General features: G+C 42.3%; 1 protein-coding gene across 1 annotated transcript in view; it reads right to left on the reverse strand.

Annotated features, from left to right (window-relative positions):
• The window catches only part of LOC115162606 (MAM domain-containing glycosylphosphatidylinositol anchor protein 1-like), a 367,347-nt gene that overhangs the window by 295,741 nt on the left and 54,337 nt on the right, over positions 1-17,269 (reverse strand). Inside the window, exon 3 of the mRNA XM_029714070.1 lies at positions 6,370-6,509. Coding sequence (XP_029569930.1) covers positions 6,370-6,509 — 140 coding nt within the window. The remainder of the gene's footprint in view (positions 1-6,369; positions 6,510-17,269) is intronic.

The raw sequence follows: 17,269 nt of genomic DNA on the forward strand, positions 1-17,269 counted from the left end.
CAACCAAGTTCATATTTATATCAAAAAAACTGCTTTTTACATTAGCATGTGACGTTCAGAACTAGCATACCCACCGCAAACTTCCGGTGAATTTACTAAATTACTCACGATAAACGTTCACAAAAAACATAAACATTTTAAAACCTCTTGACGGTCTCGTCCCGTATGCGGGACGAACATCCAGCGAAAAACTCCTATCGACATTAGCATAACGAAATGTAATATATATATTTTTTCAAATATAGGACTGTCTCATATCGTTTTATAGATACACCTCTCCTGAATCGACCCACGTCGTCTGATTTCAAAAAGGCTTTACAGGAAAAGCAAAACATTAGATTATGTTAGAGGAGTACATGGTAAAAGTAGCCACATAGCCATTTTCCGACCAACCACATGCATCACAAATAACCAAAAAACAGCTAAATGCAGCACTAACCTTTTACAAACTTCATCAGATGACACACCTAGGACATCATGTTACACAATGCATGCATTCTTTTGTTCGATAAAGTTCATATTTATATATAAAACAGCATTTTACATCGGTGCCTGACGTTGACTAACTATTTTCCCTCAAATGCATCCCGGGAAACAGTGCTACAATTTACTCAATTACTATTCGAAAACATTTTTAAAATGTAATATTGTCATTCTAAGATTTATAGATGAATATCTCTTGAAAGCATCTGTAATACCAGATTTAAAAATAACTTTGCTAGGAAATACAGCTCGGCGCCATCTTGGAAAAATCGCATATCACATCTAATCTTGTATACTATTGTCAATAATCCCTTACCTTTAGTTGTCTTCATCAGAAAGCACTTCCAGGAATCCCAGGTCCACAACAAATGTATTTTCGTTTGAAAAAGTCCATCCTTTATGTTCCATTAGCTTGCTGCTGTTAGCGCGTCTGAAGGCTGTATCCAAAACCATCGTCGGCCGCGGGACAGCAATATTTTTTTTTCCCCCCATTTAGGTTCGTTCAAACATTTTTCTCGTAAAAAAGCGATAATATTCCGACCGGGAGTCGTTGTTTTAGTTCAAAGACAGAAAATAAAAACATGGGGTCGCCTCGTGCACGCGCCTCAGTCTCATTGTCCTCTGATAGACCACTTACCAAAGGCACTAATGTTTTTCAGCCAGGGGCTGCAAAGACATCATTCAGCTTTTTCCCGGGTTCTGAGAGCCTATGGGAGCCGTAGGAAGTGTCACGTTACAGCAAAGATCCTCAGTTTTTAATAAAGAGAGTCAAGAAGCCCAAGAAATTGTCAGACAGGCCACTTCCTGTAAGGAATCTTCTCAGGTTTTTGCCTGCCATATGAGTTCTGTTATACTCACAGACACCATTCAAACAGTTTTAGAAACTTTATGGTGTTTTCTATCCAAAGCCAATAATTATATGCATATTCTAGTTTCTGGGCAGAAGTAATAACCAGATTAAATCGGGTACGTTTTTTATCCGGCCGTGTAAATACTGCCCCCTATCCCTAACAGGTTTTAAAGGTCTTACTCACATCGACTGTGGAGAGCGTGATCACACAGTCTTCTGGAACAGCTGGTGCTGTCATTGATGTTTCAGTGTTATTTGCCTTGAAGCGAGCATAGAAGTAGTTTAGCTCGTCTGGTAAGCTCGTGTCACTGGGCAGCTCTCGCCTGTGCTTCCCTTTGTAGTCTGTAATGGTTTGCAAGCCCGGCCACATCCGACGAGTGTCAGAGCAGGTGTAGTATGATTAAATCTTAGTCCTGTATTGATGCTTGTGTAATGGGTGTCACGTCTTGACCAGCAGAGGGCGTAATGGTTTTAGTTTTGGTCAGGATGTGGCAGGGGTTTTGTGTGTGTGAATGGTTGTGTTGGTGATTGGGATTCCCAATTGAAGGCAGGTGTGTTGAGTTGCCTTTGATTGGGAGTCCTATATAGGAGTGTGTGTTTTTCTTTGGGGTTGTGGGTAGTTGTCCTTGCACTGCGTTGTATGTGCCTGCAAGACTGTTGCTGTCGTCTTTGTTTTTGTCCAGTGGATCCTTTACTCCTTTTTTTTAAATTAAAAAACATGAGTATCCACATACCTGCTGCGCCTTGGTCCATTCTTGACGACGGTTGTGACAATGGGTGCGTGTCGGTGGCAGGGAAGTCAAGCGCAGGAAAACGAACTTGGTATAAACGGAGTCGTTTAAGAAGTCCTCATAAAAATCCTAAACTCCTTTCCTGTTTCAACATGACAATGCCCCCGGGCACAAAGCAAAGTCCAAACAGAAATTGTTTCTTGAGATTGCCATGGAAGAACTTGACTGGCCTGCACAAAGCCCTGACCTCAATCCCATTGAACACCTTTGGGATGAATTGGAACACCGACTGGGAGCCAGGCCTAAACGCCCAACATCAGTGATTGACCTCACTAATGCTCTTGTGGCTGAATGGAAGCAAGTCCCTACAGAAATGTTCCAACATCTAGTGGAAAGCCTTCCCAGAAGAGTGGAGGCTGTTATAGCAGCAAAGTGGGAACCAACTTCATATTAATGCCCATGATTTTGGAATGAGTTGTTGGATGAGCAGGTGTCCACATACTTTTGGTCATGTAGTGTAGCATGGCTAAGGGCTGTATATATAGGAAGGGATATGTATCAGAGAGAGATGGAGTGAAAGGTGGAAGAGAGTTTGAAAGAGAAAGAGAAAAGGAGAGAGAGAGAAAAAAGGGAGAGAATGAGAGTAAGAGAGAATGGGAGTAAAAATGAGAGAGATGCAGCGAGAAAGAGAAAGTGAGATTGGGAGACAGAGTAAGATTGAGAGAGACACAGCTGCTGCTGTGAGTAGCTGTGTCTCTCTCTCTGCATGTGAGCTTCCGTATGTGAGACATTATCTGCACTCTGGCCTGTGGTGAGACAACATCAACATGAGAAAGAGCAGGAGAAGAACAGGAGAAGAACTAGAGGAGAGGAACATAATGCTGGAGGAGAAGGTGTGGGGGGTGGCGTGTGACAGAGAACTACCCATTAGAAAGCTAACCACCCCCGCAGAGAGGCCAGCATAACCTCTTATGGCTAGGGGGCAGTATTTTCACGGCCGGATAAAAAACGTACCCGATTACATCTGATTATTACTCCTGCCCAGAAACTAGAATATGCATATAATTATTAGCTTTGGATAGAAAACACTCCAAAGTTTCTAAAACTGTTTGAATGGTGTCTGTGAGTATAACAGAACTCATTTGGCAGGCCAAAACCTGAGAAGATTCCAAACAGGAAGCACCCTCTCTGACCATTTCATGGCCTTATTGATCATCTCTAACAAAAACAGGGGATCTCTGGCATGGCGTGACACTTCCTTCGGCTCCCATAGGCTCTCAGAACCCGGGAAAAAGCTGAATGACGTAATTCCAGGCCCTGGCTGAAAAGCATTAGCGCATTTGCTAAGTGGTCTATCAGCGGACAATGGGACTCAGGCTCGTGCACGAGACGACCCCATGTTTTTATTCTTTCGTCTTTGAATGGATACAACGACTCCCGGTCGGAATATTATCGCTTTTTTACGAGAAAAATAGCATAAAAATTGATTTTAAACAGCGGTTGACATGCTTCGAAGTACGGTAATGGAATATTTAGACATTTTTTGTCACGAAATGTGTCGTGCTCGTAACCCTTCTTTACCATCCGGATAGTGTCTTGAACGCACGAACAAAACGCCGCTATTTGGATATAACTATGGATTATTTTGAACCAAACCAACATTTGTTATTGAAGTAGAAGTCCTGGGAGTGCATTCTGACGAAGACAGCAAAGGTAATAAAATTTTTCTTATAGTAAATCTGACTTTGGTGAGTGCTAAACTTGGTGGGTGTCTAAATAGGCTAGCCCGTGATGGCAGGGCTATCTGGTCAGAATATTGCAAAATGTGCTTTCACCGAAAAGCTATTTTAAAATCGGACATGGCGAGTGCATAGAGGAGTTCTGTATCTATAATTCTTAAAATAATTGTTATGTTTTTTGTGAACGTTTATAGTGAGTAATTTAGTAAATTCACCGGAAGTTTGCGGGGGGTATGCTAGTTCTGAACATCACATGATTATGTAAAAAAGCAGGTTTTTGATATAAATATGAACTTGATTGAACAAAACATGCATGTATTGTATAACATAATGTCCTAGTCATCTGATGAAGATCAAAGGTTAGTGCTGCATTTAGCTGTGGTTTAGTTTTTTGTGACATTATATGCTAGCTTGAAAAATGGGTGTCTGATTATTTCTGGCTGGGTACTCTGCTGACATAAACAGCAAAGGGAGCACTCCTCTATCCACATCGACGGGACAGCAGTGGAGAAGGTGGAAAGTTTTAAGTTCCTCTGTGTACATATCACCGACAAACTGAAATGGTCCACGCACACAAACAGTGTGGTGAAGAAGACGCAACAGCGCCTCTTCAACCTCAAGCCAGATTTTTTCAGCCTCCTGTCACCGAAAACCCTCACTAACTTTTACAGATGCACAATTGAGAGCATCCTGTCAGGCTATATCACCGCCTGGTACGACAACTGCACCGCCCACAACCGCAAGGCTCTCCAGAGGGTGGTGCGGTCTGCACAATGCATCACCGGGGGCAAACTACCTGCCCTTCAAGACACCAACAACACCCGATGTCACAGGAAGGCAAAAAAGATCATCAAGGACAATAACCACCTGAGCCACTGCCTGTTCACCCGACTTCCATCCAGAAGGCGGGGTCCGTACAGGTGCATCAAAGCTGGGACAGAGAGATTGAAAACAGCTTCTATCTCAAAGTCATGAGATTGTTAAAACAGCCACCACTAGCACAGAGAGGTGGCTGCCTACCTACAGAGTTGATATCATTGGCCACTTTAATAAATGGAACACTATAGTCACTTTATTAATGCCACTTTAAATATGTTTACATATCTCACATTACTCATCTAATATGTATATAATATATACTGTATCCTTCACTATCTATTCTCACTATCTATTGCATCTTAGCCGCTCTGTCACTGCTCATCCATATATTTTATACTTAACTATTCTTATCCCATTCCTTTACTAGATTGTGTGTTTTAGGTTTTGTTGTGGAATTGTTAGATATTACCTGTTAGATACTGCTACACTGTCGGATCTAGAAGCATAAGCATTTAGCTACACTCGCAATAACATCTGCTAACCAAGTGTATGTGACCAATAAAATTTGATCTGGTGCTTCTGTCCCCAACCAAGGAGGGCCTACAGCAGCACCTAAATCTTCTGCACAGATTATGTCAGACCTGGGCCCTGACAGTAAATCTCAGTAAGACAAAAATAATGGTGTTCCAAAATGGTCCAGTTGCCAGGACCATAAATACAAATTCCATCTAGACACCGTTGCTCTAGAGCACACAGAAAAACATTACATACCTCGGCCTAAACATCAGCGCCACAGGTAACTTCCACAAAGCTGTGAACGAGTTGAGACAAGGCAAGAAGGGCCTTCTACGCCATCAAAAGGAACATAAAATTTGACATACCAATTAGGACCTGGCTAAAAATACTTGAATCAGTTATAGCGGCCATTGCCCTTTGTGGTTGTGAGGTCTGGGGTCCGCTCACCAACCAAGAATTCACAAAATGGGACAAACACCAAATTGAGACTCTGCATGCAGAATTCTGCAAAAATATCCTCAGTGTATAACATTAAAAAAAGAAATATTGCATGCAGAGCAGAATTAGGCCAATGCCCGCTAATGATCAAAATCCAGAAAAGAGACGTTCAATTCTACAACCACCTAAAAGGAAGCGATTCCCAAACCTTCCATAACAAAGCCATCACCTACAGAGAGATGAATCTGAAGAAGAGTCCCTTAAGCAACCTGGTCCTGGGGCTCTGCTCTCTCACAAACAGACCCCACAGAGCCCCAAGACAGCAACACAATTAGACACAACCAAATGAGAAAACAAAAAGATAATTACTTGATACATTGGAAAGTATTAACAAAAAAATGAGAAAAATAGAATGTTATTTGGCCCTAAACAGAGAGTACACAGTGGCAGAATACCTGACCACTGCGACTGACCCAAACTTAAGGAAAGCTTTGACTGTGTACAGACTCAGTGAGCATAGCCTTGCTATTGAGAAAGGCCGCCGTAGGCAGACTTGGCACACACACACACAGTCTACGGTCAACGTGATCTGCATTAGCGCTCGCTCAAAAGATCTCAAAACAGCTCACACCAGAACTCTCCCCTGTAGCCTTGACCAACACGGGGAGGTCTGAGAGAAAGAGATCGAGAGAGAGCGAGAGAGGGTCATGGCATTGCAAGCATCATGCTCTACTGGCATTGCAAGCCCCATGCTCTACCAAGTGAGCCACAAAGTCGTGTTATGTCGCATTACCTGTGGTAGTGGGTGTCCTTTGACCAGACATTTAAGCACCAGGTGGTCTCCCTCTCTGATGGTGTAGATCCTCTCACTGATGTTGTCGTCCTTCACCACACACGCCTGGCCCTCATGCACGATCTTGGCATTGGCAGGGGCTGTGTCAACACATAAGAAAAAAAGACAAAGGGTCACTTTTACAGGCTCATAAGTTCACATACGAATTAACAAATACATTTTTGTTAAGGTACATGAAAGTTCCCGTTTTGGAAGGCATTCTTGGAAAAAAAAATATGATTTCTTAGTTTTGAACGGCTTTGCTGAATGTTACAGTTGGTAGACGGCCCATATTCAGACACCCAATTAAAAATAGGTGTCACAAAAAAATCTGAAACTTTGTTATTTCTTAAAGAACAACTGAAGTTATATCCCTCAAAAAATCTAAGATTCAAGATTGAACTAATCAAAGGCTTGGCGAGTTAGATGTGTTAGTGACTCGCCTGTGTGTGTGTGTGTGTGTGTGTGTGTGTGTGTGTGTGTGTGTGTGTGTGTGTGTGTGTGTGTGTGTGTGTGTGTGTGTGTGTGTGTGCAGCGGGTCTTATATGTACCACAGGAGAACCAGGAAATGAGAAGCGACACCACGGCTGTCTTTTAGGCTTTTATGTTGATCTGCAATAGTATTGTGAAAAGACAGGACAGGAACACAGTCTCCAATGCACCATTTGACAAGTTGTTCTATACGGGAGCATGAAGAAAGGTAAAACACATATCCTGTCTCACATCCCCAATACATTGCTAGGTGCTTTCAGTGTTGACAGTACCAAAATACAACAAGTCATGTACAAAACACTGCAACACAAACAAGTTACAACGTGAAATCGTCTCTATCCCATTTAGACCTTAGAGGGCCAAAACTACATCTCCCATAATGCAACGCCACCTCCAGTCGGCAGCTCAGCTAACCGTCTGCATCACCGAAACGCATGCAAGCTAGCAACAGCAGCACTTTTAGCACTCTGTAAACTATATTAATATAGGGTGACCATATTTTAGTTTTCAAAAAAGAGGACAGTGGGAGCGAGAGGCAGACGGACACAGTGGGCGGTAAATACAAATGCGTTCACAACCATGCAACTATGTTATTGAACTTTAATACATAAAGTAATACATCCTTTCCATTCAACTGTTGGCCCTCAACAATAGAATAATAACAAAAATAAAATAAAATTGTTTAGCTTTTAACACCTTTCTTTTCATGGCCATAGGTTAAAATAAAATTTAAAAAACAGTTATAAAAAAATCCACTATTTCAGTCAAAAATAATGTCAGTCCTCCTGATGCTCTCTGGTATACTTTCCCGAAGATCGAATCTTTCCCAACAGTCCTTGATTACCAATCAAGTAGGCATAAAAGTCTTTGCAAGATATATTTTTAAAGCTGTATTGTGTACACAGAGGCCCCTTCAGTGACTCAACAGACAAGTGATTCCTTTCCTTTGTCCACTGGCTTTGTGAAAAAAACTCTACATTTGCATTGTGAGAAGGAATAGCAAAGAAAAACTGTGCAATCTTCAGTAGCTCTGAATGAAAATCTATGCTTTTGGAACTTTCAAAATATTTGGTCCACTTCTTGTGTGCTTGCAGATTACTGAACTCTCCATCACTGTTACACCTTTCTGTGAATTTCTTCAGGTTGGTGACCTGATCAAAGCACTTTGCATCAGTGCTTTGATCCCAGGTGTTTTATACAGGCGTCTATGTCATTCCAGTCAGGTGTCTCACTCAGATCCATCCACATGAAAGAGGAGAACTCCTCCATGGGTGCCATCCATTTCTCCAGATACTCCAGGCATGAACTGTACAGACCCTGTACTTGAGCACTGAAATGGTCACAATTCTTACCAAGTCCATCCTTGTGCTTTTGTGCCAATAGTCCCTTAACTTTAAGGGACATGAAGTTATTGGTCTTGCGTTCAAGAAGCATGGTGTGGACTTTGTTCAAAAGGTTCTTCACTTCCACAATTGAATTACTCTCCCTTTCCATCTCCTGAATGCGTGAATGAAACACACACATGAGTGAGTGCATGTGCCAGAGGTAAATTTCACTGAACTCATCTTCAATAAACTTCTAGATCAAGGAGGATTGCTCCCATCAGTAGAAACATCACAGTAATGTATGTCTTCTAGTGCTTTCTGAGCTATGTCGACAGAATGTGGTGCTATCACAGCGTTAACAATTGCTTTGGTCTTAGTACGAGCGCTTGAATATTTTTGCACAGTCTCGGAATCAGGGAAAGCCTTTTTTTAACAAGGCAGACGTGCAGTCCATTGATCTGTAGCTATTGTGATGCTTCATGTTGTGGAATGCAAAAACTCCCTCCGCAGCAGTAACAGCATCTTCTTTTTTACCTGCTCTCACAAAATAGTCAGTTAAAACCTCTTGGCGTTCCCCTAGGATAGGGGGCGCTACAGCGATTTTTGAAAAAGATTCATGCCCATTTTAAACGGCCTCCTACTCAAACTCAGAAGCTAGGATATGCATATAATTAATACTTGTGGATAGAAAACACCCTAAAGTTTCTAAAACTGTTTGAATGGTGTCTGTGAGTATAACAGAACTCATATGGCAGTCAAAACCCCGAGACCGATCGTAACAGGATGTGGAATTCTGAATTGTGGACTCAACTTCACATCTTTGCCTGTAATTCACACAGTGAGCAATGGTTCATTGAGCACTTCTGATTGCTTCCACTAGATGTCCCCAGTCTTTACAAAGTGGTTTGAGTCTCCTACTGTTAAAACTGAATGAATGAGACGCTGTTGAAATTGGTCACATGAGGAGGGCCATCACCATTATGATGCCGGCGGCCCTGGCTTCCCTCCCCTTTCGAAACGTTTTGAAACCCAATGCAATCGTCCCCCCTAGAATCTTATTGGCTCTCTTGTTGAAAAAGGCCCTGAAGATTTATGTTATACAACGTTTGACATATTTGAACGAACCTAAATGGAAAAAAAATGCATTTTCTCGAAATAGCTGTCCCGCGGCCGACGGAGCATTTGGATCAGCCTTCAGACGCGCTAACAAGAACAAGCTCTTGGAACATAAAGGAGTAATTTTTTCGAACGAAAATACATTTGTTGTGGACCTGGGATTCCTGGAAGTGCTTTCTGATGAAGACAACCAAAGGTAAGGGATTATTGACAATAGTATACAAGACTAGATGTGATATGCGATTGTTCCAAGATGGCGCAGACCTATATTTACTAGGTAATTTTCTGAGTATCGCATCCCCTTTTATCGCAAAGTGTGATTACCCAGTAAAGTTATTTTTAAATCTGGCACTACAGGTGCTTCCAAGAGATATTCATCTATAAATCTTAGAATGACAATATTACATTTTAAAAATGTTTTCGAATAGTAATTTAGTAAATTGGAGCACTGTTTCACCGGATGCATTTGAGGGAAAATAGTGCAGAAGGGGGGGTGTAATGCTCCACACTCGACTGCCGCTATCAATGTGAGTGAGTGAGTGAGTGTGAGAGTGAGAGTGAGAGTGAGAGTGTGAGAGAGAGAGAGAGAGAGAGAGAGAGAGAGAGAGAGAGAGAGAGAGAGAGAGAGAGAGAGAGAGAGAGAGAGAGAGAGAGAGAGAGAGAGAGAGAGAGAGAGAGAGAGAGAGAGACGCTCTGGCGCCCGTTCAGCAGTTCTCGGTCGTGGTGCATCAACCATTGAAACAGGGTGATTATAAACTGGGTGGTTCGAGCCTTGAATGTTGATTGGCTGACAGCCATGGTATATCAGATTGTTTACCACGGGTATGACAAAACATTTATTTTTACTGCGTTAATTACGTTGGTAACCCATTTACAATAGCAATAAGGCACCTCGGGGGTTTGTGGTATATGGCCAATATACCATGGCTAAGGGCTGTATCCAGGCACTCCGCGTTGCGTCGTGCTAAATAACTCCCCTTAACCTTGGTATACTGGCCATATACCACACCCCCTTGGGCCTTATTGCTTAAGTATGCCATGGCAGAGGAGTCCTGTTTTAGCATATATTGCTGCAATTCTGGAACTCTCTCTTTCACCCTCTTTCGTGCTTCTCTTGCTCTCTCTCCCTCTCCCTCTCTTCCTCTTCATCTCTACTTCTCTCTCTTTCATCTCTTTCTCAGTCACTCTCTCTTGCTGTCTTTCCATCTTTTACTCTCCATATCAGGCTCCCTTTCTCTCTTCCTCTCTTTACCTCTTCATCTCTCTTCATCTCTCTCTCTCTCTCTCTCTCTCTCTCCCATCCATCTCTCTCTCTCTCTCTCTTTCTCTCCTTCTCAGTCTCTGTCTCCTGTCGAGGTTAACTTATGAAATCGCTGTGCCCTCTGCGATTGCCGATGAGACAGTGTGGGTATGAGAGGAAGCCCAGAACGGGTCTGCATTAGTGGGATAGAGGGCACAAAGTGGGCGGTCAGAAGAGACACAAGGGCAGAACTTTGGTGGCAGAGCCAAAGGCGGCGAGGGGCTAACTGGACAACTCAACTCTGAGGTGAGGGCACAGGGCACAAATTATTTAAATGGTGAACAACTGTCTTTTTCAACGCGTTAGCACGTCAGCGCTAGTGCGGCCTCTCCGGAGAGGGAGAGAGGTTGAACTGCCGCATGCGGCTCCTCCACTATTCTTGCATCGGGCTAGAGGCTGCCTGGCAGTCTGACTCACTGTAGCAGCCAAGGCTGGTTAAAGATGAGGGATGGAGGAAGGGAGGGATGGAGAGTGGGGTAGGACTGGGGAATGAATAAGGGAGAAGGAGAGAGAGCCCTGATGAAAAAAATACAGCACAGACCAGCCTTCGTTGTGTTTTTGCTGGTGACCAGCATTCATTGTGTTTTCCCTTCTTATGATTTCTTTGGTGACCAGCCTTCGCTGTGTTTTGGACACTGATCACAAGCATCAGATTGACTACCAGGGTCAGAAAAAATAATGAATGAGACTACCTAAACCATCCAATCTGGAACAACCATTTCAGGGACGGGTGCAAAAAAGGACAACTAACAGATTGGATTAGATCACAAAAATGTATGCTATTTATCTTGGGGAAGTTACAGGGGAAAGGAGGGGGGGATGAATGATGGATTAATACATGGAAAATAAGTAAATGCAATAATAGATATTGAAACAAACAATTATAAAAATCTATCTGCAATAGAGCATGTTGGGAAATATGACAATGATGGGTGTGGTTTTGCAGACCAGCATGACCGGAGATTGCTGGATCAGCAAACACAACAACAACAAAAGGTTCTTGAGGGTTCTTTTTCAGGGGTGATGGTGATGTGTAACCATTTTTGGGGGAGCATATCAGGAAGGATTCTTTACTACTGTGATGGTTCTGAAGAACCATTGTAACAAGGCCTCCTAGTAGGAGGAGGGGGGGTGTAGGAATCAGGAGCAAGAGAGCATAGAAGTTCCAGTGGCACACAACGTTTAATCAGGCGGTCCCGAAGGCACAATACAAACAAGTGGGAAAACACGCACAAACAATTTATCCCACAGGGGATAAATTGTGCACACGGAGGAGAAACCTTGACTCCACAAACAAAGTCTCGTAAGCACACGGTAACATATACCGCAAATATAAAACGAAACCCTGTGGTGCAGGCACGCACCCCTAACATGCAAATACACAACAAATAACCCCGCACAAAGCCTAGCCTGCAGCAGGGTGTATATAAACCTACCGAAATCAACTAAACTGAACACAGGTGTGAAAAAACAGACAGACACAAACTAAAAGGAAAATGGGATCGGTGGCAGCTAGTAGGCCGGCGACGACAACCGCCGAGCATCGCCTGAACAGGGAGAGGAGCAACCTTCAGTGGAAATTGTGACAACCATCCTGTTATTTCCCATTCCACCAGGTTTTCCTTTTATGCAAATTAAATGCTACACTGTTAAAAAGTTCCTGTAATTTTACGGTACAGTACAGGTTGCTGTGAAACAAGTTCCAGAATTTTACATTTTAGTGATTTAGCAAACACTCTTATCTAGAGTAATGTTAGGTGCCTTGCTCCATTGCACATCAACAGATTTTTCACCTAGCCGGCTCTGGGATTTGAACCAGCGACCTTTCGTTTACTGGCCCAACGCTTTTTACAGCTGAATTGAGGTGTTATTCTCACGTCCTGACACTGGTATGAGGTCATTTTTCCCTAGTAGTTTGGTCAGGGCGTGACAGGGGGGTGTTTTGTCTATGTGTTTTGGGTTTTCTGTTTCCTATGTGGGTTGTCTAGAGTTTCATTCTATGTTGTCATTTTCTATGTTGTGACCAGGTATGGTTTCCAATCAGAGGCAGCTGCCTATCGTTGTCTCTGATTGGAAGCCATACATAGGCAGCCTGTTTTTCATGGGGTTTTGTGGGTGGTTGTTTCCGTTTAGTCTAGAGTACCTGACGGGACTGTTGTTGGTAATTTTATTGTTTTGTTGTGTAAGTGTTTTCATTAAAAATCAAAGAATGAGCACTATACACGCTGCGCCTTGGTCTCCATTCAACGACCCCTACGACAGTTATTGCTGTAAAAGGACAGTAGGCTGCAGAATGCTGGTTACTTGAGACCATACCTCAATTAGGATTTGAACTCTTGGTTACTAATACTAATGACCAGAATATCCTGCAACGCAAACAGGTCTGTGGAGAGATTTGCCACATAATTAATGGCAATAATACATTTCTGCACTTTGCTAAAGGTTGCCCAAAATCAATAATTATCAGATTGTCTGACAACAACAACATTAAAAAAAGTATCTGTGCTCAGGGACATATAGTGTACAGTCGTGGCCAAAAGTTTTGAGAATGACACAAATATTAATTTCCACAAAGTTTGCTACTATGGAATGCTGAAGTATAATTACAAGCATTTCATAAGTGTCAAAGGCTTTTATTGACAATTACATGAAGATGATGCAAAGAGTCAATATTTGCAGTGTTGACCCTTCTTGTTCAAGACCTCTGCAATCCGCCCTGGCATGCTGTCAATTAACTTCTGGGCCACATCCTGACTGATTGCAGCCCATTCTTGCATAATCAATGCTTGGAGTTTGTCATAATTTGTGGGTTTTTGTTTGTCCACCCACCTCTTGAGGATTGACCACAAATTCTCAATGGGATTAAGGTCTGGGGAGTTTCCTGGCCATGAACCCAAAATATCGATGTTTTGTTCCCCGAGCCACTAAGTGATCACTTTTGCCTTATGGCAAGGTGCTCCATCATGCTGGAAAAGCATTGTTCGTCACCAAAATGTTCCTGGATGGTTGGGAGAAGTTGCTCTCGGAGGATGTGTTGGTACCATTCTTTATTCATGGCTGTGTTCTTAGGCAAAATTGTGAGTGAGCCCACTCCCTTGGCTGAGAAGCGAGGCCACTCCCCTGGCTGAGAAGCAACCCCACACATGAATGGTCTCAGGATGCTTTACTGTTGGCATGACACCAGACTGATGTTAGCGCTCACCTTGTCTTCTCCGGACAAGCTTTTTTCTGGATGCCCCAAACAATCGGAAAGGGGATTCATCAGAGAAAATTACTTTACCCCAGTCCTCAGCAGTCCAATCCCTGTACGTTTTGCAGAATATCAGTCTGTCCCTGATGTTTTTCCTGGAGAGAAGTGGCTTCTTTGCTGCCCTTCTTGACACCAGGCCATCCTCCAAAAGTCTTCGCCTCCCTGTGCGTGCACATGCACTCACACCTGTCTGCTGCCATTCCTGAGCAAGCTCTGTACTGGTGGTGCCCCGATCCCGCAGCTGAATCAACTTTAGGAGATGGTCCTGGCGCTTGCTGGATTTTCTTGGGTGCCCTGAAGCCTTCTTCACAACAATTGAACCGCTCTCCTTGACGTTGAAGTTCTTGATGATCCGATAAATGGTTGATTTAGGTGCAATCTTACTGGCAGCAAAACCCTTGCCTGTGAAGCCCTTTTTGTGCAAAGCAATGGTGACGGCACGGGTTTCCTTGCAGGCAACCATGGTTGACAGAGGACGAACAATGATTCCAAGCACCACCCTCCTTTTGAAGCTTCCAGTCTGTTATTCAAACTCAATCAGCATGACAGAGTGATCTCCAGCCTTGTCCTCGTCAACACTCACACCTGTGTTAACGAGAGAATCACTGACATGATATCAGCTGGTCCTTTTGTGGCAGGGCTGAAATGCAGTGGAAATGTTTTTGGGGGATTCAGTTAATTTGCATGGCAAAGAGGGTCTTTGCAATTAATTGCAATTCACCTGATCACACTCTTTATAACATTCTGGAGTATATGCAAATTGCCATCATACAAACTGAGGCAGCAGACTTTGTGGAAATTAATACTTGTGTCAAACTTTTGGCCACTACTGTATGTGTTATTTCATAGTTTTGAACTTGTAAGCTGCTGGGTGGAAGTGCATGAATGTTTCAGCAATGTCAAAGGTACACATACTGTAAGGTACCTTCACATGGTACTGGTCGGTTCCTTTTAGGGTACATGTGCAGTGGGGCTCATTAGCATATTTGGGGCGTGATCTAGTATATGTGCATTTGTGCCAACCGTCAGTTGAAGTGTTGTACCAGTTTAAGTGCTTGATTGTTATGTTCTCATAGTTTAAGAACATATTTTAACTTGGTTAGCTGACTAACTTTTGTAAGAATAGTGGTTATCAAAGCACTGAACTGTTAAGATATAACTCTGCATTTGACATTACCTTAATGTAAATTAAATGTTTGGAAGTTGCTGTGAATTTTGTGTAACCTAATTGGCATTCAACTGTCAGTAAGTTATTGGAAAATTCACACTGACTAAATAGCCAGCAACTGCTAATAACTTACTGACAGCTTAACTGGCAACCTGATCAAATTGTATTTGTCACATAAACGTGTTTAGCAGATGTAGCGAAATGCTTGTGGTTTTAGCTCCAACAGTGCAGTAATATCTAACAATACACACAATCTAAAGTAAAGGAATGGAATTAAGAATATATAAATATTTGGATGAGCAATGTCAGAGCAGCATAGACTAAGATACAGTAGAATAGGATAGAATATATATAGAGTATATTCAGTGCCTTGCAAAAGTATTCATCCCCCATGCCATTTTTCCTATTTTGTTGCATTACAACCTGTAAATTTAATGGATTTTTATTTGGATTTCATGTAATGGACACACACAAAATAATCCAAATTGGTGAAGTGAAATGAAAAAAATTACTTGTTTCAAAAACGTACACAAAAAAACCCCCGGAAAAGTCGTGCGTGCATATGTATTCACCCCCTTTGCTCGTAAGCCACTAAATAAGATCGGGTGCAACCAATTACCTTCAGTAGTCCCATAATTAGTTAACCTGTTTGGGCTAGGGGGCAGTATTGAGAATTTTGGAAAAAATATGTTCCCATTTTTAACTGCCTCCTACACCAACTCAGAAGCTAGAATATGCATATTATTGTTCAGGTTTGGATAGAAAACACTCTGAATTTTCTAAAACTGTTTGAATGGTGTCTGTGAGTATAACAGAACTCCTATGGCAGGCAAAAACCTGACAAGGTTTCAAGCAGGAAGTACCCTGTCTGACAAGGAGTCGTGCGTCTTGCATCTTTTTATTGAAAAGTAAGGATCTTAGCTGTAACGTGACAATTCCCAGGGCTCCAATAGGCTCTCAGAGCCCGCGAAAAACCTGAAGGTTTACGAGGGAGCCTCAGGTTGAAACAGATTATCGCCTTTTGTAAGTGGATGCTCAGAGGACCTTTGAATGATGCGCGTGCATGAGTCGCTTCTGAGGAGAAATTTTATTCGGCTGTTTAGGCTCAATGCATACTCCCGGTCGGAATATTATCACTAATCTACGAGTTGAATGGCATAAAAATTGGTTTTAAACAGCGGTTGACATGCTTCGAAGTACGGTAATGGAATATTTAGACATTTTTGACACGCCAATGCGCCATGCGCGAGACCGTGAAGAAGCATTCTAGAACTCACGAACAAAACGTCGCTGTTTGGATATAACGATGGATTATTTGGGACCAAACCAACATTTGTTATTGAAGTAGAAGTCCTGGCAGTGTATTCTGATGAAGAACAAGCAAGGTAAGAACATTTTTCTTATAGGAAATGTGATTTTGAGGAAGGCTAATCTTGCCGGGTGTCTAAATAGCTAGCCCTGTAATGCCGGGCTATGTACTTAGATTATTGCAAAATGTGCTTCATCTGAAAAGCTATTTTAAAATCGGACATATCGAGTGCATAGAGGGGTAATGTATCTATAATTCTTAAAATAATTGTTATGCTTTTTGTGAACGTTTATCGTGAGTAATTTAGCAAACTGTTAGTAAATTCCCCGGAAGTTTGCGGTGGTTATGCTTTTTCTGAACGTCACATGCTAATGTAAAAAGCTGGTTTTTGATATAAATATGAACTTGATTGAACAGACATGCATGTATTGTATAACACAATGTCCTAGGTGTGTCATCTGATGAAGATCATAAAAGGTTAGTGCTGCATTTAGCTGTGGTTTGGGTTTATGTGACATGATATGCTAGCTTGAAAAATGGGTGTCAGATTTTTTCTGGCTGGGCACTCTGCTGACATAATCTAATGTTTTGCTTTCGTTGTAAAGCCTTTTTGAAATCGGACAATGGAGGTTAGATTAACGAGATTCTTGTCTTTAAATAGCTGTGAAATAGTCATATGTTTGAGAAATTGAAGTTATAGTATTTCTAACGATTCAAAAATCGCGCCACTGGAATTTCAGTAGCTGTTACGTAGGTGGGACGAAATCGTCCCACATACCCCAGAGAGGTTAAATAAAGTCCACCTGTGTGCACATGATCTGTCACATGATCTCAGTATATATACACATGTTCTGAAAAGCCCCAGAGTCTGCAACACCACTAAGCAGGGGCACCACCAAGC

Source organism: Salmo trutta, chromosome 25, assembly GCF_901001165.1.
Source record: "Salmo trutta chromosome 25, fSalTru1.1, whole genome shotgun sequence".
Classification (NCBI taxonomy): Eukaryota; Metazoa; Chordata; class Actinopteri; order Salmoniformes; family Salmonidae; genus Salmo; species Salmo trutta.